Genomic DNA, 15,119 nt, shown 5'->3' with positions numbered 1-15,119 from the left:
GGAAGGTGACATCTCACTGCTTGAAGCACCACATGCCTGGAAGGAGTTTCATGCCAGCTGCCTCCAGCCATTGCACCACCTCTCTCAGGGAGTGGAGCGTTTCCTTGAAGGTCATCCAGGTACACCAGGCAGCACAGCTGGGGGTCGCTGCTCCAGACCGGGCTTACTGTTGACTGGTGACAGATGATTGAGCTTGCCGGCTCCTGCAGGGCCAACCCCAGTTTGTCTATATTGCAAACCTCTTAGGTTGCAGGTCAAAGTGAAGGTGGTATTAGATTGGCCAAATAGTTTCCAGAACACTGAAAATATAAAGTTGCAATGGCTTGAATAGGACTACAGGGGAGAAATTTTAAACAAGTTCACCTATGGGATGTTTAATCAACTCATTGAGTACTGTCTATACAGCAGAAACTTAGTCCTCACTGATATCCATATAAAGGCCAAAGGACAATATCACTGTGAAACATTTAACATACAGGATTTCTATAACCCTTTCCCACTGTAGCTGCATCAGCTTTGTAAACTTACTGTAGGGTTCTTTTGTTGTTCTTTGAACCCCCACAATCACCTAATACTGTGTACCAAGTTTGACGGCACTCACAAAGCATTACAACCTGCAAGCCAAACTGTCAATACCAACCATCATTAGATGGACATGAAACATGAATTTGGTGGTTTTATAAATACCAAATCCATAACTAATATTTGGGGAAAAAAAGAAATACAAGGCAACTGCAGTTTCAAATCTTTATTTGCATTATTTCTTGACCTTGAAGTACTCTTCAATGACATCCTTGGCTTCAGATTCCTTGCCATAATCCTACAAGAAAAAAATGATAGTTTATATATATTGTTTATAAGCAAGCCAAACATGTACACTTGCAGGTCAACATATGAAGCAGTATTCTACACAAAAAATGTGTGTCTGTAAATATGTTCCAATTCTAAACATTACAAGCTTATGTTACCATTCTTAGGGACCTCAAAAGAATGCCAATACAATCCTTAAGGCTCGTACCCTGGCATTTTATTTTGCCAGTAATGTTCAGATCACAGCTGCAAAACACATTCAGTATAGCACCCATGTTACACTGGCAACATTTAATACAAACCAATCTATTATGGTTTTGACTGCACACAGGGTAAAGCAATCTATACATTTTGCAGGCATTTTCTCACCTTGACGACAACACCACCACAACCAACAAACTTGCAGGCCTTGCCCGCTCTGTCAATCTTGCAGAGACCCGCCCACTCACAAAACTTCTTGTTGTCACCAACCTGAAAAGGGGGGAAGGAGAATGTTGAAAGGCTGTAGCTTCAAAAGTGTTAGTTAATAACCAAATACTCACTGCATTCAAAGAAACAATGGCACACTTCCTCGCAGAGCCTCAGTAGAGAGAGCCAAGTCATTTTCATTGACACAATAAATACTGTTCCACCAAAGCCATCACAAAACATAACTCAGACACTTAACTACTAACTACAGAATACAAAGGAAATCACTTACCAGATTGTTGATCACACTTTTGTATGATATGAAAAGGTTTGTGCTTTCACCAAATGGATTCTTTCAGTAGTTGCTCATTAACAGGACTACTAATATTCTACTGGAGAGTCAATGCACATCAAGAAAAGTTGTTCACAAAGGGAGAGAAAAAAAAACTACAATCCTACCTTAAGGTTGACTTGATGCTCAGCACACAGCATCGACAAGCTTCACAAACACTGGTTCATTGTTGCCAGCAAGAACACAGAGGTGGGCTTGATGTCTGTAAAATACAATACTGGCTTTCAAAATCTAGAGCCAAGCAGTTTTCAATGTAAAGACCAAATCAACTACCACATTGGATTCGCTTAGGTAAAGGGCAAGACTGCAAATAAACAGGTTGCAATCTACCCTGCCTTCATCTCAATCATGTACTGCCATAAAAAATATATTCATGTCAGAGCCTTATTTATTTTGCATGTGGCATATGTTAATTTCTGACTATTGGATAAAGCTTGCAGGTCTAAAACTGACAGTGTTCCCACTGTTTAAATCACATGGCTATATTAGAAATCTTTAGCACATTTCCAGCCAACCTTTGTCATTGCCATTGCCAATGAATTCCTGGTTATACCAAAAGGTTAAAATCCGTAAGAGGTACACCTTGTATCTCAGATGAAATTGGGTAACGATGGCATTCTTCCTCATAGATTTCAGTAGAGGGAGCCAAATCATCATCATTGATACAGAAACAAACGCTATGAATTGTACAATCAGCAAACATTAAAATTAGGGTTAATAGGCCTAAAGCAACTCCTTTGGCCTATCATCTAATATCACATACAACCCAACCCCCACAAGTCATGTTCCAGCAGGAACTATCTTTGTAGTAATAGTACTGTACACCAGGGGTTCCCAAACTGTGGTCCATGGCCCAAAGGTGGGTGGGCTACAGGAGCAATTCCATTCTATGTATTTTTTTCTATTAATAGCCAAAAGCAGGGGTTGGCGGCAACTAACTGTAGAAAAATAAAGTTAAGCAACTGAGCCTTGCCAGACTGTCAATCAAAGCAGAAATTCACAAATCAAAGCAAATAGATTGCCTACCTGTAGGAGGGACATAAAGCAAGAGCTCTGACAATAGGGCAGTATTAAGGTCATGTGTTCGATCTGCTGGAAGATGTAAAAAGTGTGTTCATTATTAATACAATTACAATATGTTGAATCCGCTACTAAATAATACTGCAAAGTATAAAGAACAAAAATAGTTAGCTACAGGAGTTTGTATGCATTTGTACCGTGGGCTCAGTTTTGAGGTGCTGGAATGGGTTTTTTATTTTGTAGAAATGTTTTGATAACATTCATTTAAAAATTCAATTGATGCCTATGATAAATACTTTTCTGTGACTAATTAGCTATTAATATTTAAACTAGAGTACTTTGATGCATGTTTTAATAGTAATAACTTGATGGTTAATCAAACTCATAAATCTTGTTACATACCAGTAAGTGATTTAATAAAATGTTTAGATATACTGCTATTATTACTTACTGGCTTGTTGGCAGTCATCTTACAATAACCCTACAATATGTTTTGCTGGGAAAAAAAAAACAAACTTTTTTGGAGGGCGGGGGGGGGTTTAGTAAGCCAACAATGTAATTTTGCAAGTTATATTTGATTGCACAGAGTAGTGACGAAAAAAAGTAACTTCTGCAAGGTTCTCGTTTTCCTCTATTGTGCGACTGTCTTTTTTGTGCATGACAGTTTAGCGTGCAAGGTAATGGTTAACGTTTTAGTTAGTGTTCAGACATTTGGATTAAAGTTCTGTTTCTGTGCACACTCTACAGGTTTTACTCAAAGCGATTCCTGTTCGGGTATTTATGAATGGGAATAATAAAAGACACACACTTCTTTGTTTGATGACCAAGAAAAATAACTGCATTTCTAAAATGTTCAATTATACAGAAGTGCCTAATTTAAAGGTTTGATAAAAATGTCTTGTTTTTCACTCAGTCCATATTGTAAGTGATTTCCAAATTTCACAATATTTATTCAAATGAATAAAGGATAGTTTAGATTAGGTTTATTTATAATGTTACAGGTTTAAACATTTAAAATGTTTTTTATTTGACATTTGCCCAAGGAGTGCCAATAGTGTGCGCAATGCCTAATGGAGCTGAACAGGTGGGCCTCGGGTAAGGGAACCCCTGCTGTACACAATCAAAACATGAGCCTTCCCTGGTATCACAACCAGTGGCGGTCACAGAAGTCATATCAGAAAAGTGTACATTTAAAGAAATTAAAATGAAAGGCACCCCAGAGGTTAGGTTCGTCTAATATGTGAATGAACTCACTTGTCCAGCGCTTTGGCTGCTTCACGGATACCGCGTGACAAGCCATCGTGGATGAGTGCGGTCTTCAGCACTTCCTGAAGAGCGGTGTTAACATCCATCACACCTCCAGCAGCAATGCTTAAAACACACATGCATCCATGTTAGCGTATTCACATTGGTTCACATTTCCAAGCAGTCGTGGTACAGATAAACATGATGAAAGCGTTAATCGCTACAGGTTTGTCAGAATAGGTATGTCACTCATAATTAAGAGTGAAGGGGTATCCGACTAAAGACAAAAAAAATAATTTAAACGCTGTATTTTTTCTTTATTTGAACCGTTGTACTGGTACATAACTACACCATGGTGCAGATCTATAACACATTTCAACACTTGCCTAGGGAAGTAAACAGCATCTGCAAAAAGTAGACTTGCACTTTAACAAATTGCTGCTACCAGCTCACATCCTACTGCTCCGCAAGTGTCTAACAATTAAACACGTGGTCATCTTTGTTTTACTAGTGAGCCGTTAGACAAATGTTTTATGTTTCCTAGACCTTACATACGTGAAACGTATTTGCTACAACTAGTCTGTTATCTCAAATCTTTACTGAACTAACTAATCTGTTTCGCAATACTAACACTGTACTAATATTTAAACTGGTCGCCCCTAGTAAGTGACAGTACAAGAGAAACAATACTTACCCTTCCTCGGCCATCGCAGTTTATCAGTGAATGCTGGACCTAAATTGCTGTAATATAAAAATATATCACTTGATTTATTATTGCCCATGTTGGATCTGTAAGTTTCCCTAGCCTAAACAGAACGATGTTTTGTACTTTAGACGGATTACACACTTTCAACCTCAACCTGCTCCAAACCTCCTGTCCCCGGCCAGCGACAAACAGAGCCTGCGAACAGATGACGTCATATTTCAAACCCTTCCTCGTAGCGCAGGACCCCGAGCGTTCGGTGAGAAAGTCAGTCTGTGTGTTTGCTCGTCTGAGAAATAATAAATAAATAAATGAGATTCACATTTGTATGTGTGTGTGATTTGTTTTATTCATTATAGATTATATTATTGTAGAAATTACACACCTCTTTTATATATTAAAGAGGTGTGTAATTTCTACAATAATATACATGTGAAATTGGTAAAGTGAGTTAAAATGCAAAATTGTACTACATACATGTAAAAAGTACACAATCAAAACATGTGACCGCCATTGGTTGTGATACCAAGGAAGGCTCATGTTTTGATTGTGAATAAATAACCTGTTGCTTTGTGTGCAGGACACGGTACTCTTATTTTGAAACTTTGCCAAAGTCTGTCAGAATCTGGGCAGAATGATCTCCGTGAACGCACCCAGAATAATTGGTGTTACATCATAACCCAATATTTTTCCAGTGTGCATGACAGAGATTTGCCCTGAACATAAAAAACCCCCAGCTTTTTCACAAATACAAACAAAAAGACATTGTATTTTTTTTTTGTCCCACTCCTGTTATTTAACAAATGCAGAATAAGGTAGAAATACTCTCCCTTTTTGGCATGTTCCCGACATTCGATAACTCAAGAAGAGTCTGTCACCAAGCTATGGGCTTTATCCTTTAACCCCCTCCAAACTCCTTCACTACACTGAATATTTTCTGTATGTAAATTCATGAGGGGCAACAACGACAATCACCTGCCAGGTCTGTATACAACCAATTTAGTAGTTTAATCATCATTGAAATCAATTTAATTGAATGTTATGCGTTCTATTTGTAAGGTTGAAATGCACTATTATTTCAGAGGAGAATTAAATCTGTATTATTGTAACTGTTTATTCTGTTCCACTAGTTTTAGAGTATCTCAATGTTGGTGTACAACAAAACCGTGGCTGTTTATTCAGAAGCAGCGTTCTATTTATTTTTGTTCCCCGACAGGTTGCGGATGCAACCCCGGTTCCCTGAAAGAAAAAATAACCATCAAGGTATGGGACATTGCCGTCAGGCAGTAGGGATTGGCTGAGCTTTATAGCAAAGCTACCGATAGGCCTCTGCGCGAGCTGACGTGTAAGCCCGCCCTCCTGGGAGCTTGCGCGCGGAGACTCTCTTCCTCTTTTGCTCTTCAGGCCGTGAAGACTTCCGGAGAGACCTCGCGGCTTGATGGTTATTTTCTCTTTCAGGGAACCGGGGTTTCATCCGCAACCTATCATTCCCTTTCAAGTCGGAAATAACCATCAAGGTATGGGAACAGGGTACCCAAGCCATCGTGATGGAGGATTCTCGGCAGTAGGACAGACTTACGTTATAACACAACTGCGTAGGCAATACATCTAGGCATATGTCTATCCAATGGGAAAGGCGTTGTTTAGACAACGGCTGACCCAAGGTCTTAGAACCATGGCATATGAACAATTGTTCTGTTTGCCTCACAGTCGTTGTACGGTCAATATAACACCTCAATGCCCGCACGGGGCAGAGCATGTGTAACCGTTCTTCCTCCGGGGAAGAAAAAGGAGGAAGATGGAACAGCATCAACTCGACTGGCTGGGTTTTTGGTAAAAAGTCTGGATTTGGGCGCATGGAGACCTTAGAACCGTCTCCTGCAAAACGAGTACATGAGGGATGCACTGACAGTGCATGTAATTTAGCTGACACCACTGACAGCAGAAACGCGGTTTTAATAAACATGAGCTTCATATCCACAGTGTGGAGAGGCTCGAATGGTGCCTTAGTAAGGGCTTCTAGCACCACGTCAAGGCTCCATGTTGGTAAACTGGTCGTTCTTGGGGGTCGCGCACGTCTTGCGCCCTTGAGGAACTGCGATACCAGAAAATGGCAACCTGGTGATAACCCATCAATGCTTACATGGCAAGCTGATATGGCGGCTAAATACACTATAAGTGTAGAGGGAGATTTCCCTTCATCTAACAGTTTTTGAAGAAACTGTAATATCACTGCCATAGGACAAGATATTGGGTCATGGCCCCGCCAGACACCAATCTTGGAACAACTGCCACTTGTACATGTACTGTGACCTAGTAGAGGGTGCTCTAGCGCTCTGAATGGTCGAAATCACTGCTGTCGAGAGCCCTAAGGCTGACAGGCACTCCCGCTCAGGGGCCAATCCCATAGCTGCATGAGATTGGGGTTCGGGTGCCAAAGCCGTCCTTCGGCCTGGGACAATAGGTCTGCTCGCAGGGGAAGCTCCTGCGGTTGACCATGTAGCAACTGCATCAAGCTCGGAAACCATATCCTCCGAGGCCACCGAGGAGTGACCAGGATCATTGTCGCTTGCTCTACCCTGACCTTCTCTAAGAAGGCGGGGAGCATTGGAATCGGTGGAAACGCATATAGAAGGCCTGGCGGCCATTCGTGAGCCAGTGCGTCAACTCCTAGGGGGCTGTCGGGGTCCCTCACCGAGAACCATAGGGGGCAGTGCGTAGTCTCTCGTGAAGCGAAGAGATCTACTTGCACTATGCCGAACCATTCCCAGATGCGCTCTACCACCTGAGGGTGGAGACGCTATTCCCCTGCAAGAGGGCCTCCTCTGGATAGGAGATCATTGACTCTGCCTGGTAGGTGAACCGCATGCGGAGAGATCAAACGCAGCTGTGCCCATAGCAACAGCCGTGTTATCATCCGGTGAAGGCGGGGGGACCGTAGGCCGCCCTGGCGGTTGATATACACCACAATCGTGGTGTTGTCTGACCGCACCAACACGTGCTTGTCTAGAAGCACTGGCAAGAAATGCCGAAGGGCGAGGTCCACTGCTCTGAGTTCCAGAGCATTGATATGGGCTGACCTCCAGGGTCCTGACCACACTCCGCGGGTCCCTGAGCCGTTCCAGACTGCTCCCCAACCTTGGTTGGAAGCGTCGGTCATAACAACCTCCCTTCAGAAGACGGGACCCAAGCGCAAGCCCTGGCGGATGTTTGACGGAACCTTCCACCAGTGTAGTGCTTCCCAGCAGATTCGGGATACCGTCAAGCTGCGATGTTTGTCCCTCCGCGGATGTAACGCGAAGGCATTGAACCAGGCCTGTCGAGGTCTCTGGTGTAATAAGCCCAAGGGAAGGGCTTGTGAGGCGGCAGCCATCAGCCCCAGCATGCGCTGACACAGCTCCATGCTGGTTGTTTCTCTCAACCTGAACAGGGAGAAACACCGCTCCAGCGAGGCAACTCTCTGTGTCGACAAGGTCGTTTCCATGGACACTGAGTCCAGGTGCAGACCCAAGAATTCGGTCTGTTGGCTTGGCACGAGGCGGATCTTTTCTGAATTGACCCTCAGACCTAGTCGCTGAAGATGGTCTGTAACCATCACTGTGTTCTGTGCCAACTGCTCTTTTGACTGTGCGCAGACGAACCAGTAACTGCACGCACTTATCTAAATAAACAGATTACCGCAGCCATGTTTCTTAACAGTAAACAAACATGGTCATACAAACCCCAACTTATCTCATCTGAGTTTGCCAAGATTCCGTGATTAGTTGTGCTCAATTTTGGTTTGAGGTCACAATTGAGTTTTTCCCAACTGGGTGTCTCACACTGCTAAGACTGAATTAGACTGACCACTACTAGATCCTGCTGATTACTGTGTATGCCAATTGATTTAATACTGCCCTGTATACATTTTTTTTATTAAAACATAGCGACCCTCTCATTATGCACGGTATCGTATTCTGATTAGACAGCGGTGACAGCGCGAGAGGCAACCAAAAAGAAGTGCTTAGTTTAATTTAGCTATTGACCATTTACACTGTGCAAACATTTCAGACAGTGTTTGACTTTTCTATAGTTTATTGCTCTATCTCGGGGCTTTGTGATTGTATTGAGTTTTTGTTTTAGACATTGTGGGGTAGTACAAATATAGGCTGCTACGTCACTGCTACTAAAACTAAATACCACATAAACTCACTTGTAGTTCGAAGTGCTTTTGCAATTTCTGTTGTCACGTAGGTTTTGGAATTAGGATCGGAGTTCGCTTTAGCAATGCAATCGTACAAACATGGACTATTGGTCCACATTTGGACGAGCTCATCTTCACGATCGTTTGTCCAATATTCCGCCATCTTGTATGACAAGTCACTTAACAAATCACTTAAAGCTTAAAGCCATGTGTCACTTAAACCTGCTTCACCATTGGTTGACACGCTCTAACCGGTCTCAGTCAGTCTTGGTCAGTGTTGCCAAGTTCCAACTTAATGATTTTGTCGGTATAGATCTAGTGACATTTAGCGACTTTCACTGCAGACAACAGGGATTTTCAGAGAAAGAAGTCGCCAAATTATATCATCACAGCATAAGTCACACGTGGCTCAATACACCACGCTTCCCTTGTCCTAAAGTAGTATACAGTAGTGGCGTTCTTCTCGTAGTGCAGGTTTCTGCAGTTCTGCACAGAATCGCAGAGATGCATGTTCTTCGAGGGCTGCTGCGTGAAGTCACTCAACTCCACCGGCAGAAATCTACAGATCCTGCACAGCCCAGCGCAGCTTTGAAAAGTTGCTGCCGAGCTGGTTGCAGCTGTGAACCAGAGAGCACGAGTGACCTGCTAGTCATAATGGAAATAACTACTACAACTGCTGCCTCTTGTTAGAGGAAGAGAACGACATCAATTATTTAAACAAACATAATGTGCTAAATCAGTGATAAGTGATGTATAATTTTATAATAAAATCAATTTCATCAGACTCTGTATAGGTAGATAATCCAGACAAATGTAAATAGGACATTTAAAAAACGACCAACCATCATAAATACATTTAATGTTGTTTATATTGGTGTTTCCTCAGGTTAAGCAATTCCAAGAGGCGTGGTAAATTGTCTAGCGACATTTCTGCTGACTGTAGAATGTCTATATAGAGACATCTAGCGACTTCCTGCTTTGTGGAGTTGGCAACACTGGTTCAGCATCACCTGGGGGGGTCCTTGAATTTCTGTTGTCGGAGCCTGAGAAGAGGGAGCTGCCGGCTACAGAGAGTGGGGAGGAGGTGAGGAGACCTCCTTGGAGTTGTTGGGATGGAGTCATTGAGTGGGAGGGAGTCATTGAGTCGAGTGGATATGGATATATGGTATATATGGATCAATGAAGGCAAATGCCCAGCCTGACATTAGTATTGTTTTGTTTACCCTGTTTATTTTGCTCTATGAGCAGTGTTTTTGATTTATTTTGTTTAATAAATGCTCGCCCCAGTGCTTAAAACTGCAGCTACTGTCTCTCTCTAACCCTTTGCCACCCTGTCACACTCAGTAATGCAATTACATTTGTGAAAATGTGACTCTTGCCACTTTGCTTATTGCGAAGAAACTACAATGGCAGGGATTTAAAAATACGAAAGTGATGTCTTCTTTTTGTGCCTAAATGCACACAAGAAAAATTTATTTCTTTAAATACTGTGTGACAGACGAAGTAAGGCCTTCACAACCTAGTATTCTGGAATATGACAGTTCAACATAATATTATGATATAACAACATTGCAAATCATTTTTCTTGAGTTAGATTTAGCTGCGAATTGTGCAGTATGTGATTGGAACAGGAAAGTGAAAGTAGTTTTTTGTATTTATTTAACTTCAATACGTTAGTAATATACTTGAAAGGTATAGGGTCATTTTCACCAAACCAAACAGCATTAACATTGACTCTAGGTACACAGAGCTAAATATGCATTCCAAGAATAAGGGCAACACTAATGTATCCCTTCGTAATTTCAAGATCAGATTATAAAGATTGGAATGTCACAAAGGGATTAGGTTGCAGTAGTGTTTATCTCAAGAGGAAACAGAATTAATGTGTTATTGTCTTTGTTTTAAATGCTACTACAAAAGCTATTGTTTTTGTATCTCTTTTGGGCTGCTCCTTTTCTGGGTGGTGTAGATTTAAAAGCTCTTAGTGTTAACACTCACACCTGGAATGTTGTCTTTCCTGCTTTGTCTTGACAGAAACTACACCCACACACTTTTTTTTTTTTTATTATTGTCAGGAATACAGTTTTGTGAAAACAAGCTTTGCACAAAAAGGTATACCAAATCCTTCTTAAATATGCAGCAGATTTAAAGTGAACAGAGTTACCTAAGCATTCATTTAGTGTAAAAGTTTCTAGAGTGTATGAAAAGTCAATTTAAATTGTAGGTTGCTTTAATTTACTTTATGCATATGCTATGCCAATTATATACATTCCTTAAATATGTATGTGTTGAAACGTAGATGCCCTTATTGGGTGTAATTTTACCATTTTAAAATACATGGTCACACTTTAGTCATGGATAAAAACTCATTGCTCACACTATAAGGGTCAGTGTAATTGGGTTATTGTATTGAATGACACTTCTCGGATGTCACAACCCTCTTTAGCCATTGTCTTCCTCTGTTAGTCACCAGTTGCTTCTGACCCTCCTGTAGATAACAGTAGTTGCCTTCTGGAAGTCTTGCAACTTAACTACTTAGGCTTAATGCATTGCAATTGTGTGGCATGTGAGCGCCATACATCTTTTTTCGAAATGTTTCTAATAATATTGTTATGTCCTGTTATAGGCCTAGGTATATAGTCGACCCCTTGGCCTTGGAAACTGTCAAGACTGTTTATTGTATGATATTTTGGGATGCTTTATTTTCTCAGATAATGGTAGACACCTGGAATCAAGTGAAGGTAAGTTTAAAGTACTTAGATGTACAGAATAAATTGTTATGCAAAGAAATGAGTCAGTCAGTAATACTATGAAAATGCATTGCAGGAAACAATGAAAACAGAAGCTTCAGCAGGGAATCAACAGCCATCTATACATGAAGGATAACCAACATTTTACACCATTTTTTGACGGTATCGATTTAAATCATGGTGACCTACTTTTTAAGGCTACTGACATCTCTAATGTTTTACTTTTCACCTTATGAGGAGTAATATATTAGTGACCTATCTTATTAGTTTTGCAGTTGTCTTGTGTTTACAATGTTTTGTGTGATTCCCTACCACTTGTAGTATTTACTATCTCTATATAATTTATGGGACAGTATTTCCCTCAATATCACAGTAGGATATACATATCCAATATTTTAGAGGCATTGGACAGGGATTGATTACAATTATCACAGGTCACATGGATGCCCTGGAAAATTGTGTAAATTTAAAATGTTTGTACATTAAACAGGTTTATAAAATCTAGCTCTCTCTAGCTGAGAGGTGTGGCTAGCCGATCCCAGGAACATGTTACTAAACCTGTTCTGCTTCTGATACTATTAAGTACGTTTCCTTAAATGTTAAAACAGTGAGTACTGGTACAGCAGTTGCAACAATGGTTCTGACGATATACTATACCAGTGTTAGTGGATCTAGAGAGGTAACTATTATTTTATTACTTTGAAACACTGTCTTACACTAAACTAAAAACTACTAGAGACAGGATTTTTACACATTCATTTCTTTCAAGATACAATTTTGAAGATGTTGGCTTAACATTACAATCTTGTAACAAACACATTTCTTAAAGGATATGTCTTATTTTATTTGTTTTACTTTATTAATAAGGTGAAACAGCAGCAACATGCAATCTTTCAATATCTGGATTCCATGAAGATAAAATATAATCTCATTGACATTGCGACCAGTAATGATTTGAAAGAAGAAATGTACCGAAAAACTGGAAAGACTGAAATAATGCCACCTCAGATCTTCAATGGCGATATCTACTGTGGAGTAAGTACAGCCTGCCTATCTTTAGTATGATCTGCACATTAGGAACCTGGGATGTTCTCAACCTTGCATTGATATATTTTGGTATAAATGTACCTACAATGATTTAGTTTATTTTTCACTTCATACCTCAGGTTGTGTGTATACATATAATAATGGATGGCAAAAGAATTAGGTCATTCTGCCTCTAAGCCAAATAAATATTGTTAGAGTTTGTTATTTATTATTTTTAACAGCATCCATTTACATATTCATGTACTAATTTGTTGTACTTCTAGTTATGGTGGATATTGATGCATGGTAGAAATGCTCATTAATTTGTCTTAGAGAAATGCTGATCTGTATGATCTGGTACAATAGCTAACTCGGAATGAGCACATAACCAATGAGACACTGATGCCAACAACACCACAGGCAGGCAGACATTGAATTCTTAACGATTTGTTACTGAGTGTACTGTCAATATTGTGAGAGGTTTATCAATGTGGAGATAAAGGGTTTTTGTTTTTTATTTTTACAATTATGAATAGTTTTTCATTCAAGTTGCTAAGTACATAGAATCGAAAATAGAATAGTTTTACTGTTGTGGTCAAGTAGCCTAGAAGACTGTATAATAGTGAAACGAGTCCCAGTTTTAAAATAGCCATCTTAAAATATCTAACACTGTTTTCAATTATATAAAAGCATACAAAAAGATTTAACTTATCTTTAAAAAGTTGAGTGAGCTATTTACACTGACTCTTCAAAAAGCTCTAACACATTTGTCAGACATTATATTTTGTACAGAACTTTTTACTATATAGAATATGTTTCAAAGTAACATGTTTTTCTGTCTTGGTTCAGGACTATTCAATGTTCTTTGAAGCTGTAGAAGATATGAAAGTGAAGGAGTTTTTCCAGTTAAAATAATCAATGAAACCAACCCACCCGATTTCAAGCATCCTCAAGCCGGATCTCCATTGTGTCCTTATTTGACACGTTAAATTAAATATATAAATTTATAAAGTTTATCTGTATGTATATATATATATATTATATATATATATATATATTATATATATATATATATATATATCTATATATATATAATAAGAAAATTTTTTAAATTAAGATATTCTGTAGTGATATAATAGCGGTGCTCTGTGACAAAACATGTAAAAGTCACATAGTATCTTTCAAATACACATTTTTTTAAATGTATTTATTTTATTTTTTTTGTAATACCGGTAATATAGTATTAATTTTAAATTCTAATCAAATATTAGCCCATATTATCAATAAAGTAAAATGTATTTGTCAAATATATTAAACTCTTGATTAATGAATAACATCCCTCAAAGCTGTGTTTAGTATGTGTTCAAATGAAATGCTATGATCTATTTTTGTAACTTTTGATGACATCTTTGTATCAGATTCTGTCAACTGTAAGAATTAAATGTTATGGATCATACCAAACTTTTCATTCCCAATGTATCAGGATATTATTGCAATTATACTCAATCAAAGTTATATATCTTTTTTTTTTACCCTTATAGATGCAGTTCAACAATGTGAAAGTGCAGTATAGAGAAATTGAAGGCTTGGTTAGCACTATGTAAGGTTTGCTAAAGTGTTGCTTTTTTCTGTGCTGGTTGAGTGTGACTTGTGGTAATGTGGTCTCATTGAGATAAAATAAATGAAATGCCTTTTTTTCAGAAATAATATAGTAGTAATATGTGAACATGCCATATGCCACAACTACTTTATATCAGATTCAGGGAGTTAATATGTTTAGCTAGACCTGTGATAACTGGTAATAATAGCTACATAAGTTTACATTAAAATCACAAGATAGGTTTAAATCAGGGATACTGAAGTAAACTTTAACAAGGTTACAATAAACTTAGAAAAACACCCCCAGAGTTATCCTTTTTTAAGTGTTTAAAGTGCAACACAGTTTTCTCTGGGAGAAGATAAAAAATAGATCTACTTCTGTATAGACTAGAAAATATTTACATGAGACTGAGTGCAACATATGCAATGAAACATTAAAAGAATGTGATAGGTAAAAGCCTAATGAAAAAAAAAAAAACACTTTCAAAGCTTTAAACAAATTAGCCGTTGCAAATAGTTGGTCAAAATAAACTCCAATGTTAAAAATATACATTCTTCTATTTATGACAGTAAAGCAGCATTTATTAACAGGTGATATGCAAAAATGTTTGCAACCAAGAATAAATTATTGTTGACTGTCCCTGCTCTCTCATGTTAAACGTGGATAAAAACATTGTCAAAACATTAGCATTTTTATGATTCTGGATGGATGAAACAAAATCAGCAAACACAGCTTACAATATGAGACAATTACATCCTATATATATATATATATATATATATCTTATATAAATATATATATATATATATATATATTTTTTTTTTTTTTTTTTTTTTTAAAGTGAACTACCAAGGGCATGTTGTACTAACACTGAGAACAGAACCTACTTCTGCTACAATTGCCCTGGGAAGACAATAATGCAAGCTGACTTCTGCAGCTGAGCTCCTGGAAGCAGTGGTCCAGGCAAGGCTGGAGGCACGGTCCTATAACAAGAGAGGTCATAGAGGGAGCAGCAGTGCACA

The 15,119-nt window shown here is 38.9% G+C and overlaps 1 protein-coding gene, 2 non-coding genes and 1 pseudogene across 3 annotated transcripts; 1 reads left to right on the top strand and 3 right to left on the bottom strand.

The window, feature by feature from the left end:
• Positions 1-733: 733 nt before the first annotated feature.
• Positions 734-4,863, bottom strand: LOC121316981 (annotated as a pseudogene).
• On the bottom strand, positions 2,155-2,237 carry LOC121317779. Its single transcript, XR_005950541.1, has one exon. It is a non-coding gene; the product is annotated as a small nucleolar RNA SNORD100 (small nucleolar RNA).
• Positions 4,062-4,138, bottom strand: LOC121317766. The gene has a single exon (XR_005950529.1). It is a non-coding gene; the product is annotated as a small nucleolar RNA SNORD101 (small nucleolar RNA).
• A 7,180-nt stretch (positions 4,864-12,043) lies between the features above and the next one.
• zgc:153284 (uncharacterized protein LOC751696 homolog) lies at positions 12,044-13,498 on the top strand. The gene is made up of 3 exons (XM_041251554.1): positions 12,044-12,150; positions 12,339-12,506; positions 13,347-13,498. The coding sequence occupies exons 1-3, from the start codon at positions 12,106-12,108 to the stop codon at positions 13,410-13,412; spliced, it is 279 nt and encodes a 92-aa protein (XP_041107488.1). The 5' UTR covers positions 12,044-12,105; the 3' UTR covers positions 13,413-13,498.
• Positions 13,499-15,119: the final 1,621 nt, after the last annotated feature.

Source organism: Polyodon spathula, chromosome 6 (assembly GCF_017654505.1).
Source record: "Polyodon spathula isolate WHYD16114869_AA chromosome 6, ASM1765450v1, whole genome shotgun sequence".
NCBI classification, from domain to species: Eukaryota; Metazoa; Chordata; class Actinopteri; order Acipenseriformes; family Polyodontidae; genus Polyodon; species Polyodon spathula.
The sequence above is the reverse complement of the archived record's forward strand: the minus strand, read 5'-3'. Positions and strand labels throughout refer to the sequence as shown.

What these genes read in the sequence shown, in the direction of transcription:
- zgc:153284 (XM_041251554.1), top strand. Translation starts at nt 12,106, where the DNA reads ATGGTTCTGACGATATACTATACCAGTGTTAGTGGATCTAGAGAG. An exon ending in GTGTTAGTGGATCTAGAGAG is followed by an intron (nt 12,151 to 12,338) that starts GTAACTATTATT and finishes TTTATTAATAAG; the next exon opens with GTGAAACAGCAGCAACATGC. An exon ending in ATGGCGATATCTACTGTGGA is followed by an intron (nt 12,507 to 13,346) that starts GTAAGTACAGCC and finishes GTCTTGGTTCAG; the next exon opens with GACTATTCAATGTTCTTTGA.